Here is a 16836-nt window from a genome sequence, read left to right as displayed (position 1 = left end):
TATTATTATTATTTTTTTTTTTTTGGTACCAGAGATCGAACTCGGGTCCTTGCGCTTGTGAGGCAGGCGGCGGAACCACTGAGCTAAATCCCCTGCCCCAATTATGCTATTTAAAAGGATTTAAGATATGAGGTCAAAAACTGATTTTTCAAAAATCGAAAAGATGGAAATTTACAGTACTAAGCAACTACTAACCAAAATGAAGCTTGGGTAACAATGCTAGTATCAGAAAAATAAGATTAAATGAAAAACATTTCTAGCAACAAAGGGAATCATAATTATATACATACCTAGTAATGCACTCCAAAAATATATATAAAACAAAATTGAGAGAACTTAAAAGAAAGACTGACAAATCCACCTTCATGGCAGATTTTCAAAATATCTCACTCAGCAATAGACAGATAGGCAGCGACAGTAACAAAAAAAAATCCATAAGGATATAGGAAATATCTTCTACCCCATTAACCTTCATTCCTGTTCTCTGCTTCAACAATTCACCCCACGGTCTCTCAGAACCTTGTCATGACACTGAGCCATACCCACCTGAAATTTTAAATTCCAATGCTAAAACTTTCTATCATTTTGGTTTTTAATCCCAATAACTTTCTTGAATGCCATCAAGGCATCCTAGACCTCAGCTGAACCAGTGTCAAATCTGCCCTCTTCTGTTTTCACCTTATTTTCTTTCTTTTCACTCCATGGTCCAGCAGTTCAATTACTCTCTTGTCACTTCTCCTACTCTGGAAAAATAACCCACTGGTTTCTAATCAAAATTGTGTTTCTAAGCAGCTCCTATTCTCACTCCTATCAGCAGCTACAGACAGCCTTCTACACTATACAGGTGGGCTCCACTGGCAGATTCAATCAACCACAAATCAAAAATATTCAGAAAAAAACTGTACTGAATGTGTTTTTCTTGTCATTTCCTAAACAATACAGTATAAAAACAATTTACATAGCATTTACAATGTATTATGTGTTAAAAGTATCTAAGCAGTCTAGGTTATAAGTGATCCAAAGATATAAAGTATACAAGAGGATACGGATAGGATGGTTATATGCAAATACTACCTATTTTATATAACAGAGGAGCATCTGGGGACCATGCAGATACCAAAAACTTGCACTCTTTCTTCAAACATTATATTCTATCTTTCCATCCTTACACTCACCAAACCTTACCTTCTAATTGAGTGAAAAAGTGAAAAAACAAGCTGGCTGTGGTGGCATATGCTTGTAATCCCAGCATTGAGGGAGGCTGAGGCAGGAGGATTGAAAGTTGGAGCCCAGCCTGAACATTTTAGCAACTTAGCAAGACCCTGTCTCAAAATAAAACATTTGAAAAGGGCTGAGAATGTAGTTCAGTACAAAGGCCGTGTTCAATCCCCAGTACTGCCAAAATAAATAAATAAATAAATAAATAACCAACCAACCAACCAACCAAGACAATTACACCTGTCCTTTATTATTAGCAGGAGAGGTTATCCCGCTTCCTGTCGAAAACAAATTCTTATCATTTTTTCCCGTATTCTTTATCAATGCACATTGGTTTTACAGAGTAATGGGTTTCACTTTGGCAGTTTTGTACATGCATATAACATACCTTAATCATCTCTACCCCATCACTCCTCTGGCCACAACCTCCCGTTATCACATTTGGGAGATTCAATATGTATAGTGAATTTTGACCGTATTTATCCCCTTTATTAACTGCCCTTAAGCCCCCACCTTATTCCCTTCCTCTTGTCTAATAATAGTCTCCCAGATCCCTAGTCTTATTCTGATACCTTTCCTCCAAAGTCCAAGGAGCCCAAGGACATTATCATAGGGCTGATCACACTGTACTTATCTCTCTCCCCATTATATTTAGAGATCTTTCAGGCTCAGCCTCTTACTAGATAGCTTACCCTAGCAATGTTACTTAACTTTACTTGGCTCAGTTGTCCCACCCCTAAAATGAGAATAATTAATTTTCCATGAATCATATGATCCTGGGTAACTATCTGACTCCCCTGTATCTCAGACTCATCTCTAAAATGGACATAATACAGATATTTCTCCTTTAATGACCTACCTGTTTAACAGCTGTTTGGACTTACAACCTACTGCTTGAACATACCACCCATCTTTTTTTTTTCCAGTTTTGTAGATCTTGTTTATAGAGCCCCAATGTCTTTTTGTACAGTATGTCTTGTTTATACAGTAGTACTGTAGTTTTATGCTGTTATACATTACAGTCCTGCATGTAAGTTATGCAAATAAAAGCAAAATTATGAAGTTGGAGTTTCCTTTGTCCATTTCTTTGTTCTGAATATTATAATGTACATACTATATACAATGTCTCATCTAGCAACCAATTCATTTAATGACCTAGTCACAGGACCATAATTCAGTCGTTAAACGGGGAATGTTTGTAATATATACCTCATAACATTATCAAGAGGTTTAAAACTATACTTCAGCTAGTATATGTTTTACACTTACAGCACATTTCAGTCTGGCCTAGCCGCATTTCTACTGCTCACTAGTTACATGAACCTAGTGGCTTCTGTATTGGTCAGAACAGATAAAGAAATCAATAAATGCTCAATAAAATCTTTAAGATTATTGATATAAGAATGAAAAATCTTTCAGACCTTCAGGCCTGGAAAATACTTTATATATTTTCATATATATATTTAACATATTTTATCATCTCTGAAAAGAAGACATTCTATAATTGATGTTAAGTCAGTTTAAGGGAAATGCTCTTTCTTGGTGGTTCAGGAGATAATAGTGCACCTTAAACTGGATGGAATAATGTATATACAAAGCACTTAGCATCCAGCTTATCAGTCTCACATAAACTAGCTATTATATCATCCATATTTGTATTCTTAGCACTAGGTAAGTGCCTGGCATAGTTTGTAGTTACTAAATACGTACTCAATGAGTGAATTCCTCAAAGATGCCTTGTGACTTCTCTGTACATCTAAATCTAAACATATATTCCTTCCCTAACTAGTTCCTCCTCATAATTTTCTCTTACTGTCACACTGAGTCATGCTGACTTACAAACTCAGATCTTTAACTCCTGCCTCTTCCCTTAATCCAGTTTAGACACTAGGTCTTATCAATTCTTCCTTTATAATCTCCCCTAAAATCTGTCCTTTCTTTTGTACCACCAATTCCCTAGTTTAGGAATGTGGTTATCAAATTTTTTGGTCTTAGTACCTTTCACGCTCTTAAATTACAGAAACCCAGAAGCTTTTATCTGGATATCTGATGATACTCAACATATTAGCAATCAAAATTGAGAAAATTGGCCTGCCATGGTGGCACATGCCTATAATCCCAGCACTCTGTGAGGCTGACGTAGGAGGAGTATAAGTTTGAGGCCAGCCTGGGCAACTGAGTGAGACCTTGTCTCAACAATATTTTTTAAAAGGCTTTCAGTAAGAAAGCCCTGGGTTTTATACCCCAAAGAAAAAGAAAAAAAATTTAATTTAATTTAATTAATTCATTAATAATAAACTCATTACATGGTAGAATGATACATACTATGAAAAATAACTATTTTCAAAACAAAAATAGTGAGAATAGTAATATTGTGTTACATTTCTATATGTATAGAAATATAACACATGTATATATACACATATATGTAAATATAAATATAAACATAAACAAATATGTATGTATGCATGTTTGTGTGAGATCCTGGGAACTGAACCCAAGGCCACATGCATACCAGGTAAGCATTCCACCAGCCCTCTACAAATTGTTTTAATGTTTCTGGTTTAATAAAATAGTTTGATTTTCTTTTCTTTTTTGGTACCGGGGATAGAACTTGGGTTCTTGCGCTTGCGCAGCAGGCGGCGAAACCACTGAGATAAATCCCTGGTCCTGATTCTCTGCTTCTGCATAAATCTGTTAACATGTGTTCGTTTGACAGAATTACATAAATAAAATCTAGCCTCACACAAGATATGTAGTTGGAAAAGGGAGGAATATTTTAACAGCCTTTCAGAAAATTGTGGGGCTGGGGCTATGGCCAATAGAAGAGTTTGCCTAGGATAGTGGTGGTGAACCTGGGCCGCAGTGGGCTGTTTGTATTATTGAAAGCTCTAAAAGGTTCACTGTCACTGGCCTAGAAGTTGCAAGGTCGTAGGTTCAACATCTAGCACTGAAAAAATAATTGTGGCTATTAGTCTTTGATACTACTACGAAACTTGAAAATTGGTGGTTTCTTAGCTTCAATATGGAATCTGAAACTTTACCAATGAAATCTTTGAAGTCTGTTCCATTATACTTCACTGATACATTTTGTCCTTCAAATGGCTTTTTTTTTTTTTAAGAAAAGAGATTTATTTTGGCTTATGTTTTTCAGAGGGTTCAGTCTATGGTTGGCTAGTTCCAAGGCAGAAATAATATGACAGAAGGATCTGGCAGGGGACAGCTGCTTACCTCATAGCAGCCAGCAAGCAGAGAAACTCTTGCGGACATTTTAGTATAAACCATAACACACATGTACTAAAGGAATCAACATCAGGGAGGTAGGAACACATATAGCAGCTATAAAAGGGAAGCACACATGTAAGTATATTTATAGGATGGATGTTCATAAGCAAAATAATGTAACCTATTTGCTTTTAAATACTCATTGTGAAACAGTTATATCTGGAGAGTTTTCTAAGAAAAGAGCTGAAATCATTTGCTATTGTTAGAAATTGCCTGTGGGGTCGCATCCAGGGAATTTGTCTAGCTTTTTTGAGGATGCCACCCAAAACTGGGAACCACTAAGTAAAAGTTAACTATAAGCTAAAATGACATTATTCTCTTTGTGAATTTCTACCAAATGAGGACATTTTAGCAATGATATTACATTCATTAGGAGGACAGAATATCATAGCAAATCAAGAATAGCCATAGTGAAAATGCAGGATATTCTGCATTTTTCCATAAGCCACTATGTTCAGATAGGATAAAATGTAGTGTTCCTAGTGATATAACAGTGTAAACAGATGTAAATGTCCTTTATCTATAATGTGAATAGATATAAATGACAGAAATTTGTGAGTTGGATTCAACAGCTTCCAAAGAACATCAACATTTCTCGATACAAAACACAATTTTTCAAGATTGAACTTAATATTTTTTTGTTTTTTGGATTTTTAAAAATTAATTTTATTGGTACATTTTAGGTATACAATATAATGACATTCATCATTGGAAATCTGCACCTTTACATAATCTCTCTTGGTTCTTATTTTTTTCCCCCTTCCCCTGCCCTTCCTTCAACTCCTCCATCCCTCCCTATTTACAAAGACTTTGTTTCCATTTTCTCATTTTCTCATATTAATTCCATTCCCTTCTTTCCTTTCCCCTATCCTTCCCACTTCCCTTTCAAATGGCTTATCCTTCCACTTTCAAATGGCTCTTTTACTGATACATGACTTTGTAACATTATGCTTAATCATCTGGAAAATACTGGTTCAGTTATACCAAGCTTCTGCATGCTGACCCATCTAATTATACCTAAAAATCACACTCATTATTGTCATCTATATCATCATTAGGCATTAACAATTTTTTTAAATATCAAGAAGCTCTCAGATTCAATGTCTTCCAAATACTCAAGACAGAATAAACAGTTTGTATGTCAGTCATTCTTTCAAATATAGTGCTCTATGAAAAAAGCAGCTACTTAGCACATAACTCAATTACGCAGTTACTCAATTCCTCAGAACCACCATTACACCTAAGTATGCAGAAAGGTTTTGTATTTCATCCCACAGGAACATTAAGGGCATGTGTCAAGATTTAATAAAAGTAATAAATTTTTATTCCTTCATTTAGTACTTTTTTAAGTGACACTAGCATTTCTGATTTTTACTGCAGGGAGGAATACTGCAGTGAAGACCACCAGTACAGTTTCATGCCTTTTGTGCTAAAGTGCCAGCATTTTTTTACAGCGTTGCTTTAGCACCATCACTGCCTAGACCAACATAGTGAAAAGAGCAAATAATATCTTGGTATTATGAAAATAATTTTTTTTTGGTACCAGGGATCGAACTTGGGACCTTGAGCTTGTGAGGCAGGCAGCGGAACCACTGAGCTAAATCCCTGGCCCGAAAATAATTTTTTCCTCAGATCTCCTGAAAGGCTCTCAGGGGGCTCTAGGGATCCACAGATCATATTTTAAGACTATTTAGTCTAGGGCTTCATCCTGTTATACCTGGATTATTATGTCAGCCTCCCAACTCTTCTACCTGTCTTGAGTCTCTCTCATAATTCCTATTTGGCATTACTATAAACAACTTCCTATGAAGCTGCTTTCAACATATTCAGTTGAAAAATTTTCAGTGATTTCCTCACTGAATAGAGAGTAAAATCCAATTCCATACTGAAAGACCTCTACAATCTCTCCTCACTCAACTTTTTCAGCCTTATTGCTCATCAATACCAAATAAGAACGTCAATTAAGTCAGCCTCACCTTAGTCTCCTAAAACACAATTTACACATCTCACAACTTCGCTTGAAATAGTTTCATCATATCAAACATTTCCTCTCATCAAATCTTAAATTGTATTTAACCTTCAAGGCCCAGCTCAACATCCACATACTTTCTGATGCTTTTTGTAATCACTGATTTATAGCACTCTCTTCTTTCTTGGAAATATTGTAACAAAATACTGTCACCACACTATCATATACTGTCTTTGATACTCTAACTTTTGAGTTAATTATATGTGCTTTCTTTAATTCCCAAACTAGACTCTAAAAATTTGGATACAGAAATTCTGCTAAATTTTGAGTCTTCTACAGTGCCCAGTATAATCCAAGGAACATGACTGAAAAATGAATTTTAAAAAATGAAATCAGTGAATGAATTCCTTTCCCAAACCCAAGAGCAATTCAGTTAGACGAGTGGCTCACATGGTCTGTGAACTTTGGTGTCCTTGAAAGTCGTCCAGGGAGATAGCAGATTAATTTCTTGGAGCAGTGGTCGCAAACCTATGGCACATATGTACCAGCAGGATGTTTGTATAAATGAAAGCTCTAAAAGGTTTGCCATCACTGTCTTAGAGTTATTAATGTTTTTTTTTTGGGGGGGGTACCGGGGATTGAACTCAGGACCTTGTGCTTGCAAGGCAGGCGGCAGAACCACTGAGCTAAATCCCTGGCCTGCTAAATCCCCAGCCCTATGTTTTTAATGGGAATAATTATGCTATTTAATCAAAATCAGTCTATTGGCAACTCACAAAAAGTAATCCTCTCCTTCTCATTAATTCTGCTGAAGTTTTGCAGTGTTAATCAAGAAAATGTAGAGTAAGTGACCCAGAGGACTCTGTAAGTGGTTTAAAAGGAAAAAAAATGGTAATCGTTGCTCTAGATCAGCAAAGAGACTCCAATGTAGAATAAACTCTTATCTGCACATTTTTATTTCCTTAAAAGGAGATATAAATACAGCAAAAATTTTGTATTTGTTAATCTGAGAGATGGTACAAGGGTATTTGTTATGCTATTCTTTGCATTTTCTATATATTTATATATTTTAAAACATATTGGGTAGCACCTAGAAGCATGTATTATACATCAATATACACACATGCCCTACTTAACTGATGTTCAGTGCTAATGTGTACTTACCAGTGCATCATCTTGCAATGAAGCAAAGAAAAACCCATAAAGCAAGTTAATTTGTTCCTTTTGATCAATGAAGTCAAACATTGCAACCAGCCAACGATAAAAAAGTACCTGTAGAAAAACAAAATGCTTATCTTTTTTTTTTTGCTACCAGGGATCGAACTCGGGTCCTTGCGCCTGCGCAACAGGCAGCGAAACCATTGAGCTAAACCCCCGGCCCAAAAATGCTTATCTTTATAAATTTTCTAAATATAATTAACCAGCCAAGAGCTTAATTCTACCTTCCTGCCCAGGGCTGTTTTAGAAACTTCTAGCACAAAGTAGAATAACTTATTTTATTTCTCAGTAAAAATTTCTGTTTGAAGAGTTCTTGCACTGAGCTACATTGTTCCAAAACTACAGGCTTTGTACAAAAGGCTACCGCCATTACCCCATAAGTGGCTCTTCCTTTGCCAGCCCTTAAGTGGTTCTGAAGGACATCATCAAAGTGTTTAAAAAGATTACCTTGGTGTTACCAGAACACTTGCCAACACAGAGCCAGGAGATTGCTTTAACCACAGACTCTTCTGATACTAAAGTAGTTGGAATCATGCACTTCAATATCCGTGTGTTTACAGCAGTTCCTAGAGAGCAGACAAACTACATTAAATTATATTTTAGTGTTGCAACTGTACCTTTATTATTATTCACTGTTGGTCATAAAAAGCTCACATTATATTGAAACCAATAAAAAACAACAGTATATAATACTTAACATCCCTTATCATCATTAAACAAACAATTCAAAACAAAATTGTACCTTTAACTTCTAAAATGAATTACAGAGCAAATTATTTGGTCCAATATTTCTACTTTAAAAGGGGGAATGAGCACAAGGTTTCTTTTTGAGGTGATAAAAATAATCTAGGAATAGCACATTCAGCTACCTTATCTTCAACAAAGGGGTCAAAAACATAACACTGAGGAAAGATGGTCTCTTGAAAAAATGGTGCTGGGAAAACTGACTATCCACATGGAATTGAATCTAGACCCATATGTCTCACCCTATAGTAAACTAAAATCAAAATGGATCAAAGACCTAAATATTAAAACAGAAATAATTTCCTGGAAGATAAAATGGTAAAATTCTTGAAAGCATAGAAGACAAGGACTTTATGAATAAAACTTCAATTACACAAGAATCAAGAAATGGGATTGTATAAAATTAAAAAGCCTCTTTACAGCAAAGGATACAATCAACAGAGTGAAGGGACAACCTACAGAATGGGAAAACTTTGTTGCCAGATATTTCTCAGACAGAGCACTAATATCTAGAATATGTAAAGAACTCAAAAATATGGGCTGGGGTTTTAGCTCAGTGGTTCTGCTGCCTTCCTCGTGAGTGCAAGGTCTCGAGTTTGATCCCCAGCACCAAAACAAAACAAAACAAAAAAAGAACTCAAGGGCCGGGGATTTAGCTCAGTGGTTCTGGCGCCTGCCTCGAAAGTGCAAGGGTCCCGAGTTTGATCCCCAGTACCAAAAAAAAAAAAAGAAAGAAAAAAAAAGAACTCAAAAATATTAGACCCCTCTTCAGCCATAAAGAACGAGAAACTAGAGACATTTATAGCTAAATGGATGCATACTGAGGCCATCGTAAGTGAAATAAATAGGACACACATGTGTAATACCAAATAGTTTCTCTAGTGTGAGAAACTGAAAGTGTAATTAAGAATACACAAGGATGAAATGGCCTAATAACATACTTCTCGGATTGTGTTTCCATCGTGTGTAATATGACTATATCAAAACTTAAATCAGGGAGAAGCTTGGGTTATGTGGAGTCTGCTAACTAACTAGCGTTTTTTTTCCAGACCACTATTTGTTCAATGTTGGTTTTGGGGATCTTCCTGAAACAAATCACATCCTCTGGTGTCTTCTTGGTGCTTGAGATGCTTTTTTAAGTTATATGGAAAAATGCTTAAGTGCTTTTCAGTTTTGTTTTGGTTCAGTTCTACTGTATTTGAATATTATTGTAGTTTTTTTCCCCTTGCATTGTTCTTCTTTGAATGGTTTTAATTTTTGTATGTGTGTGTGTTTGATAATAAAGTTATTTAAAAAAAATTAGACCCCTCAAAATTAAAAAAAAAACCCTATCAAAAAATGGGCAACTGAAATGAATAAGCACGTCAAAGAAGTACAAATGGCCAATACATGAAAACATATCCAACATCTCTGGCCATTAAAGAAATATGAATTAAAACAACACTGAGATTCCATCTTACTTCAAAAAAATATGGTTATCATCAAGAATCAAATAATAACAAATGTAGAGAGGCTGTGGGGAAAAAGTAACCCCTCTACATTGTGGGTAGGAGTATAAACTAGTATAACCACTACGGAAATCAGTATGGAGATTCTTCAAAAAACTAATAAAAATTCCATTTGGTCCAGTTATGCCTCTTCTAGGTATCTTCCTGAAAGAGTTAAAGACATATTATAGTGATACATGTACACTCATGTTTATAGTAGCATAATTCATAATAGTTAAATCTTGAAAGTGGCCTATATGTCTATCAGCAGATGAATGAATAAAGAAAATGTGGTATTTATACACAATGGAATAGTACTCTGCCAGAAAGAAGGATAAACTTGGGTCATGTGTAGGAAAATGGGAGCACCTTGAGATCATAATGGAAGTGAAATAGAAGACACATAAGCTTAAATATCACATGGTTTCTGTTACATGAGAAACCAAAAATAAAGAACAAAATAAAAGATAGACAATAGCAAATAGGGAGATAAGATCTTTTGCTAAAGGGAATAGGAAAAAGAGATAGAAGAAAGGAGGGAGAAGAAGATGAAATAAATTAAGATGTATTATGTATATGTTACCAGCTCCCCAGGAGGAATGTAATCATTACATACTGCAAACATGTACTAATAAAAAATAAAAGTTGAAATAGAAAAAAATAAGTAAAATTAAAGGAAATGCAAAAAAAGAAAAATGAAGAAAGAAGAGTAGTAGTGGTAGCATTTTAAAAGCACTGGCGAGGGAGGGGAGGAGAAGGGTATGAAAAAAAGCTGTGTTATGTACATGTACCAATTCCCTATGATAAATATAATTATGTAGTGCAAACATATACTAATAAAAATTAAACTTTACAAAAAGAAAAATAATCTGAGAATTAGAGTGATCATTGTGCAACTCTGTGAATATGTAAAAAAAACCGATTTTTTTTCCTTATTGTAAGGTACGGGGGATTGAACCAAGGGTCTTTTCAACTGAGCTATACCCCAGCCCTTTTTAAACTCTTTATGTTTTCATTTGGAGACAGGGTCTCATTAAGTTGCTAAGTTGCCCAGGTTGGGTCTGAACTGGTGATCCTCTTTCCCTTAGCCTTCCAAATAACACTGAATTTTGTGAAGCATGAATTTTATGGCATTAATTATAGCTCAAAAAAATCTCTTTCAATCACAGGAAAATTTCAGTTCTTTATTACGTTTAATGACACAAAAGACTGATTTATTTAAAGCTACAAATGGACTTCTTGCACATGCAAGGGGGAGGATGAGAAAATGGGACAGATATCCTAGAATCAGCTGGAGTAATATCATTCTATACTAGTCTAATCTTTCCATCCTGTTCTCTGGCTTCCATGGTGTTTTCTCATCTGCTAATAGAAGAGATGTTAGCCAGGTGTGGTGGTGCATGCCTGTAATCCCAGCACTCTGCGAAGCAGGAGGATTCTAAGTTTGAGCCCAGCCTTGGCAACTTAGCAAGATCTATTTTCTCAAAAGGAAAAAGAGCTGGGATGTAGGTAAGTGTAAAGGACCGAGATTCAGTCCCCAATACTGCAAAAAAGGATGAGGATGAGGATGAGGATGAGGAAGAGAAGGAAGAGGACAACAATGACGCTGGGTTTGTATATATACCCTATATCAACTTCGGTACATTAAGGCTTCAAGAATTAAAATATAGGGCTGGGGATTTAGCTCAATGGCATGGTGCCTGCCTCGCAAGCGCAAGGTCCTCAGTTTGATCCCCAGTACTGAAGGGGAAAAAACAAAACAAAACAAAACAAAATATATACATATATATATATATATATACACACACACACACACATATATATATATATATGTATATATATATATATATATCAGCAATTTCCACCCCATCACTGTGGAAAAGAAAACAATGATGGCAGATAAGAAATCCCGTTTCCACTGAATTTTCTTAGTGTTCATCTCTTTTTTCTCTCCCACTCACATCCACTAACCCTTTTAAAGTTTTAAATAATCCCACCACTAACACCTTAGCTATGTACTAAATTCAAAGGCAGAATTCAATATTGACTCTATTTCTACTTCCCAGTGACTTTTAAATTAATTCCTAAAGAACCTAAGGTCCCTTTGCACCTAATTATGATAGCATGTATTACAAAGCAAAATACAGTGGACCCTTGACTTACAAACTCGATCAGTTCCTGGAGGGCTGGTTGTAACTCAAGTTGGTTGTAAGTCAATATAGCTGATATCTGGATGGTTATCTGGGTATATGCTACAGATAGCAAGAGCAGATGAATCTTCCATTAACCTAATTAACCCAAGTTAATCTTATGCCAGGCAGGTCGTAACTTGAGGGTCCAGTGTACTTGCGTCATATATTAAATTCAGCTAGTAATATGTTGTTACTTTAAAACATACACACACCTATAAACAAGATGTTAGGATATACACAAAGGAAACTAACATGTAAGGGCCAGGATATACTAAAGCATAAAGTTTTGGTAGCTATATTAATAAAGAAAACAGTAGCAATGTGGTACAGTATAAACACTAGAATGGGACTTAGGTGATCTGACTTTCTGGGTTCTCGCTCTGACATTAAGTAAATCTCTTTAACCACTCTGGACCTGTTTCCTCATCTGGAAAATGAGGATATTTAGAGTCTAAGATATCTTGTCTGAATTTGAATGAGAGAAGGTGGAAAAATTCATTATATAAATAGAAAGAATATTGACCAGGTGTTATGTGTAAGAACATTTTCCACCCCCAACCCCCAACCAATGAACTTAGCACAAGAAAGAAAATATTTGCACAAAAGAAAAATGGCTTTCACTATTAAGGTCAGAGACATTGAGATGAAGACAGTATAATTAAGGTCTTACCATAGATAAATAAACCTATAGGCAATGAAATAGACTAATCTCTTAAGATGCCTTCAGGCAACATTATTTAAATTATCTATTTTTCTAAAGAAAAATGCTAAAATGGCTTGTAATATTTGGTGAAAAGAATCTATACATTTTATTTGTAAAGATATGTGGTAACTGATTATTTTCAACAATACGCAGACAGAAACTTTTGGCTCAGAGTCTAAACACAGGAAAGGCCCATTTTATAATCTTACCAGATTGGTCTTAAGAAGAGAATGGTAAAAATAAAGAACTGTAACTGATTCCAAAGAATAAACTAATTCAAAGTCTGACAGGCAAATCTAACAGCAAACATATGACAAAGGTATCCCCTCAACATACCAAATTTGCCACTGAGTGCCACATTCAATAAAATGTCAATTGCTTCTGGAGCTAATCCATTTTTCCAAGCCACATTTTCCACAGTTTTCAAGTGTTTTTCCAAAATTTTATCTTTACTTCGTGAAGTTTTAATGGGACCTGGAAAAAAGAACAATGTTAAATAGTGAGGCTTTCAAATTTCTTTCAGTTCTCAGCCTCAACAATTACAACTTGGAATTCCCTAATGGAATAGTTTTATGTAAAAAAATGTCTGTGTAATAAATGAATCTGATGCTGTCAAAAGGGACAGGTAGAAGGAAAGGGAAAAAAAGAATTGAGATGTTATGTACACGTACCAATTTTCCACAATGAATGTAATTATTGTGTACTGCAAACATGTACTAATAAAAAACTTTAAAAAATTTCTTAAAAACCCTTGAAAGTCTTTTAAAACTCTAGAACAGGTGAGCGTGGTGCCACATGACTTTAATCCCAGCACTCACCTGTAATCCCAGCACTTGGGAGGACTGCCATGAGTTCAAGGCCAGCCTGAACTACATAGCAAGACACTGTTTCCAAAAAATAAATAAATAAATAAATAAAACTCTACAATATTTAATAGCAATAGTACCTTCAGGGAGGAAAACCGAATCATGATCTAGCTTCCTTGCTCTAAGCTCAAAGCATTCAACTTCCAGGTGTGTCCAGCTTGTGGCCCAAAGGCTACTTGCTCTTTTTTATATTATAACAGCAAATATAAAAAAGGAAATTTTGTTACTTATCTACATTAACTATATTATGTATTTCGTATGCAGCCCAAAACAATTCCTCTTCAATGTGGCCCAGGGAAGCCAAAAGGTTGATTACATTATATATATTCTTTTTCAAAACTAGAACAATGGTTCCCACCCTGCTGTATATTGACTGGGATCACTAGGAAGCCTTTAAAAAGTCCCAATACAACCTGAACCCAATACCAAAAGAATCAGAATGTCTTAAGAGTGGATGCTAGGTATCAGTATATTTCAAAGATTCTCAGGTGATCACTATATGTGGCAGTTCGGCAACCTCTGCTGGGAAGATGTTTTGTGGTTGCATCTGTAGTACACTGCATACTGTTAGGTAGCAACTGCTCAATAAATGTCTATTAAGCAAACAAAAGTGTAAATGAGCAAAACTATGCTTTCCTTTTAAAAATCTTAAGGAAAAGACTGGAACATTTTTTTAAAACCAAAAATTGCATAAGGAAAACAATGTGCCTTTACCTTTCTCAAAGTATCCCACTGCTATTTGCAGAATGTCTTCAGCTTCATCATCCACATGTTCATGAGCTTCCACTGGATTGTTTTGTTTCCAGATATTTGAGTCACTTGGTTTCTCTTTTACTTTCCAGGCTGAGAGACTGGTTTGAAAAGTATCCCTACCTTGCGAAGTTCTTTTTTGTGCCTGGGAATTCTTAACTCTCTTTTGAGGCGACATTACTGTGTATGTTCTATACAGAAACATGTGTCAGGTTATCATTAATCAGCCAAATAGTCAATTTTTTCCTCCACAAAGACAGGGATCATATCTGCCTGCATTCCCACATTTAGTACATGGTACCTAACATATAACAGGCACGCAGTAAATAAGTTAACTATCTGGGAAACAAAACCTATAGGTTAGCTTTTTCAGAAAGCCCTTGATTTAAATAGAAATAGTAACAACTTGTCAAGGTAACATTTATCAGCTGAACCTTGGTCAATATAAGTTCACTCTTAGAATGACTACATCATATAAGCAAATCCAAAATTAATTCATCTTATGACTCAATCTTACATTCTCCACTCTTATTTTCTACATCCCTCTTTGGTTTTGTTTTTAATCTTTATGCACTCCTCTTCGTCAATGCTAGGTTAAAACTACATAGTTAAAAAGCCAAACTAGTGGCCTGACTAAGCATTCTCAGGACAGAAATATTTCCCTTGTATTACTTCATGTATTCAATAAATAACTACTTAAGATAATTTACTTGACAAGTATAATTCTAGATACCAGGGATAAAAAATAAAATAGTGAAGGCCCCCACATAAGGTGAGGGGAGCAATGGTGGGGAGTTAAGAGTTAATAAACAAGTAGGGCAGAGGATTTAGCTCAGTGGCACCGTGCCTGCCTCACAAACACAAGGTCCTGAGTTCAATCCCTGGTACCCCCCCAAAAAAGTTAATAAATAAGTAACTAATATTAAATATAGTGATGTGATAGAAATTGGATGCGGTGGGAATCTACTTTGAAATATGTGTTCAAACAAAGTCTCCCTGAGATGAGCTTCAAGCTGAGATTTCAGTGCCCAGAAGGAACCTACCATGTGAAGATCTGGTGGAAGGGTGTTTGAGGGGGAACATACTAAGCTGTTAAAATAAGAAAGAGCTTTGTGTGTTAAAGAAACAGCAACACCAGTGTGGAGAGAGTAGAGGTAAAGGGTAATGAAAGATGTTAAAAAAGGTAGCCAGGTACCAAAAAGAAATCAACCAATAACAAATGCTGGCGAGGCTGAAGGGAGAAAGGAACCTTCTCCATTGTTGGTGGGACTGTAAACTGATACAACCACTATGGGGATTCCTCAAAAAACTAAAACTAGAAATTCCACTTGACCCAGCTATTCACCTTCTAGATATCGTCTCAAAAGAGATATCATATCATAGTGATGTATGCATAACCATGTTCACAGCAGCGTAATTCATAATAACTGAATCTTGGAAACAGCATATATGTTCATCAACAGATGAATAAAAAAAGTGTGGCAGTCATACACACACTTCTCTGCCATAAAAAGGATAAACCTGAGTCATTTGTAAGAAAATAGGTGCACTTTGAGACCACAGTATTAAGTGAAGTAACAGACACACAACCTTAAATATCAGATGGTTTCTCTTACAGGAGAAACTCTCTCTCTCTCTCTTTCTCTCTCTATATATAACAAAATCAAAGACAGATAATAGGAAAAAAGAAAAAAAGTATTGTAATCTAGTGTGGATAATGTATCTAATAAGTTTTGGCTTCAAATGGGATAAACTTCAAACGATACTCAAACCCACCTCCCTAGAAACAAATGGGGCCAGAGCAGAAGGTTCCAGTTCTGAGATGTTTCCTAGACTCCTAGGAAAGAAGGAGGGAGGGGCAGTTTCTGATCCCATTCGGGTGAACCATCCCAGCGCTTCTCCAGGGTCATTTTCACAGCCTACCTCAGCCAAAAGCGAAACTGGCAAAGACGACCCACCCAGTAGGCAGAGGGAAAATTGGACCCTCAGCTATGCTTTACAGGGCAGATTCGCCCTCAGAGGCCAGGATAGCCCCTTTGATCTCAGGGATCCCCAATTAAGCGCAACACTATACCTGACACCCTCTTCGGCCCAGCAATCTCCGGTGTCCAAAAGCCGCCTCCAGGATTCAAAGGCGCGGGCCCCGCCCCACGCATGCGCTTCGGAGGAGAACTAGGTAGCGGTTGGGTAGAGCAGCGCCCTCTGCTGAAGTCTGATTGGTTGGAATAGAGCTCTAAGGCGGGAGGTGTCGCGCGCACCGGCAATGACGCAAACGACTTACGGAAGCTGCTTGCCCCACCCACCTAGGCTGGGGGCGGGCCTCGAGTTGGTCGTTGCGGTGGCGTCAGCTGTCTGGGTGGCGTTTTTCTTTCTGTTCTAATGATTGCTCTTCGTCATTTTTCGT

The 16836-nt window shown here is 36.3% G+C and overlaps 1 protein-coding gene across 3 annotated transcripts in view; it reads right to left on the bottom strand.

Moving 5' to 3' along the window:
• The window catches only part of Cenpi (centromere protein I), a 105620-nt gene extending 89008 nt beyond the window's left edge, over nucleotides 1-16612 (bottom strand). Inside the window, exons 1-5 of one of the 3 annotated variants that reach the window (XM_013068424.3) lie at nucleotides 16507-16612; nucleotides 14397-14623; nucleotides 13153-13290; nucleotides 8138-8256; nucleotides 7637-7744 (exon numbers count right to left, since the gene is read on the bottom strand). In XM_013068424.3, coding sequence (XP_012923878.2) covers nucleotides 7637-7744; nucleotides 8138-8256; nucleotides 13153-13290; nucleotides 14397-14610 — 579 coding nt within the window. In that variant the 5' untranslated portion in view covers nucleotides 14611-14623; nucleotides 16507-16612. Of the gene's footprint in view, nucleotides 1-7636; nucleotides 7745-8137; nucleotides 8257-13152; nucleotides 13291-14396; nucleotides 14796-16506 lie in introns of those variants that run through there. The other 2 variants (XM_087196667.1, XM_087196666.1) reach the window with 2 other exon arrangements.
• Nucleotides 16613-16836: the final 224 nt, after the last annotated feature.

This window comes from Heterocephalus glaber, unplaced genomic scaffold (assembly GCF_053883595.1).
Source record: "Heterocephalus glaber isolate CG9 unplaced genomic scaffold, H.glaber_assembly_v1.0 deba00001613, whole genome shotgun sequence".
In the NCBI taxonomy this organism is placed as follows: Eukaryota; Metazoa; Chordata; class Mammalia; order Rodentia; family Bathyergidae; genus Heterocephalus; species Heterocephalus glaber.
Note: the sequence above shows the minus strand (reverse complement) of the source record. Positions and strands in the feature narration are given on the sequence as shown.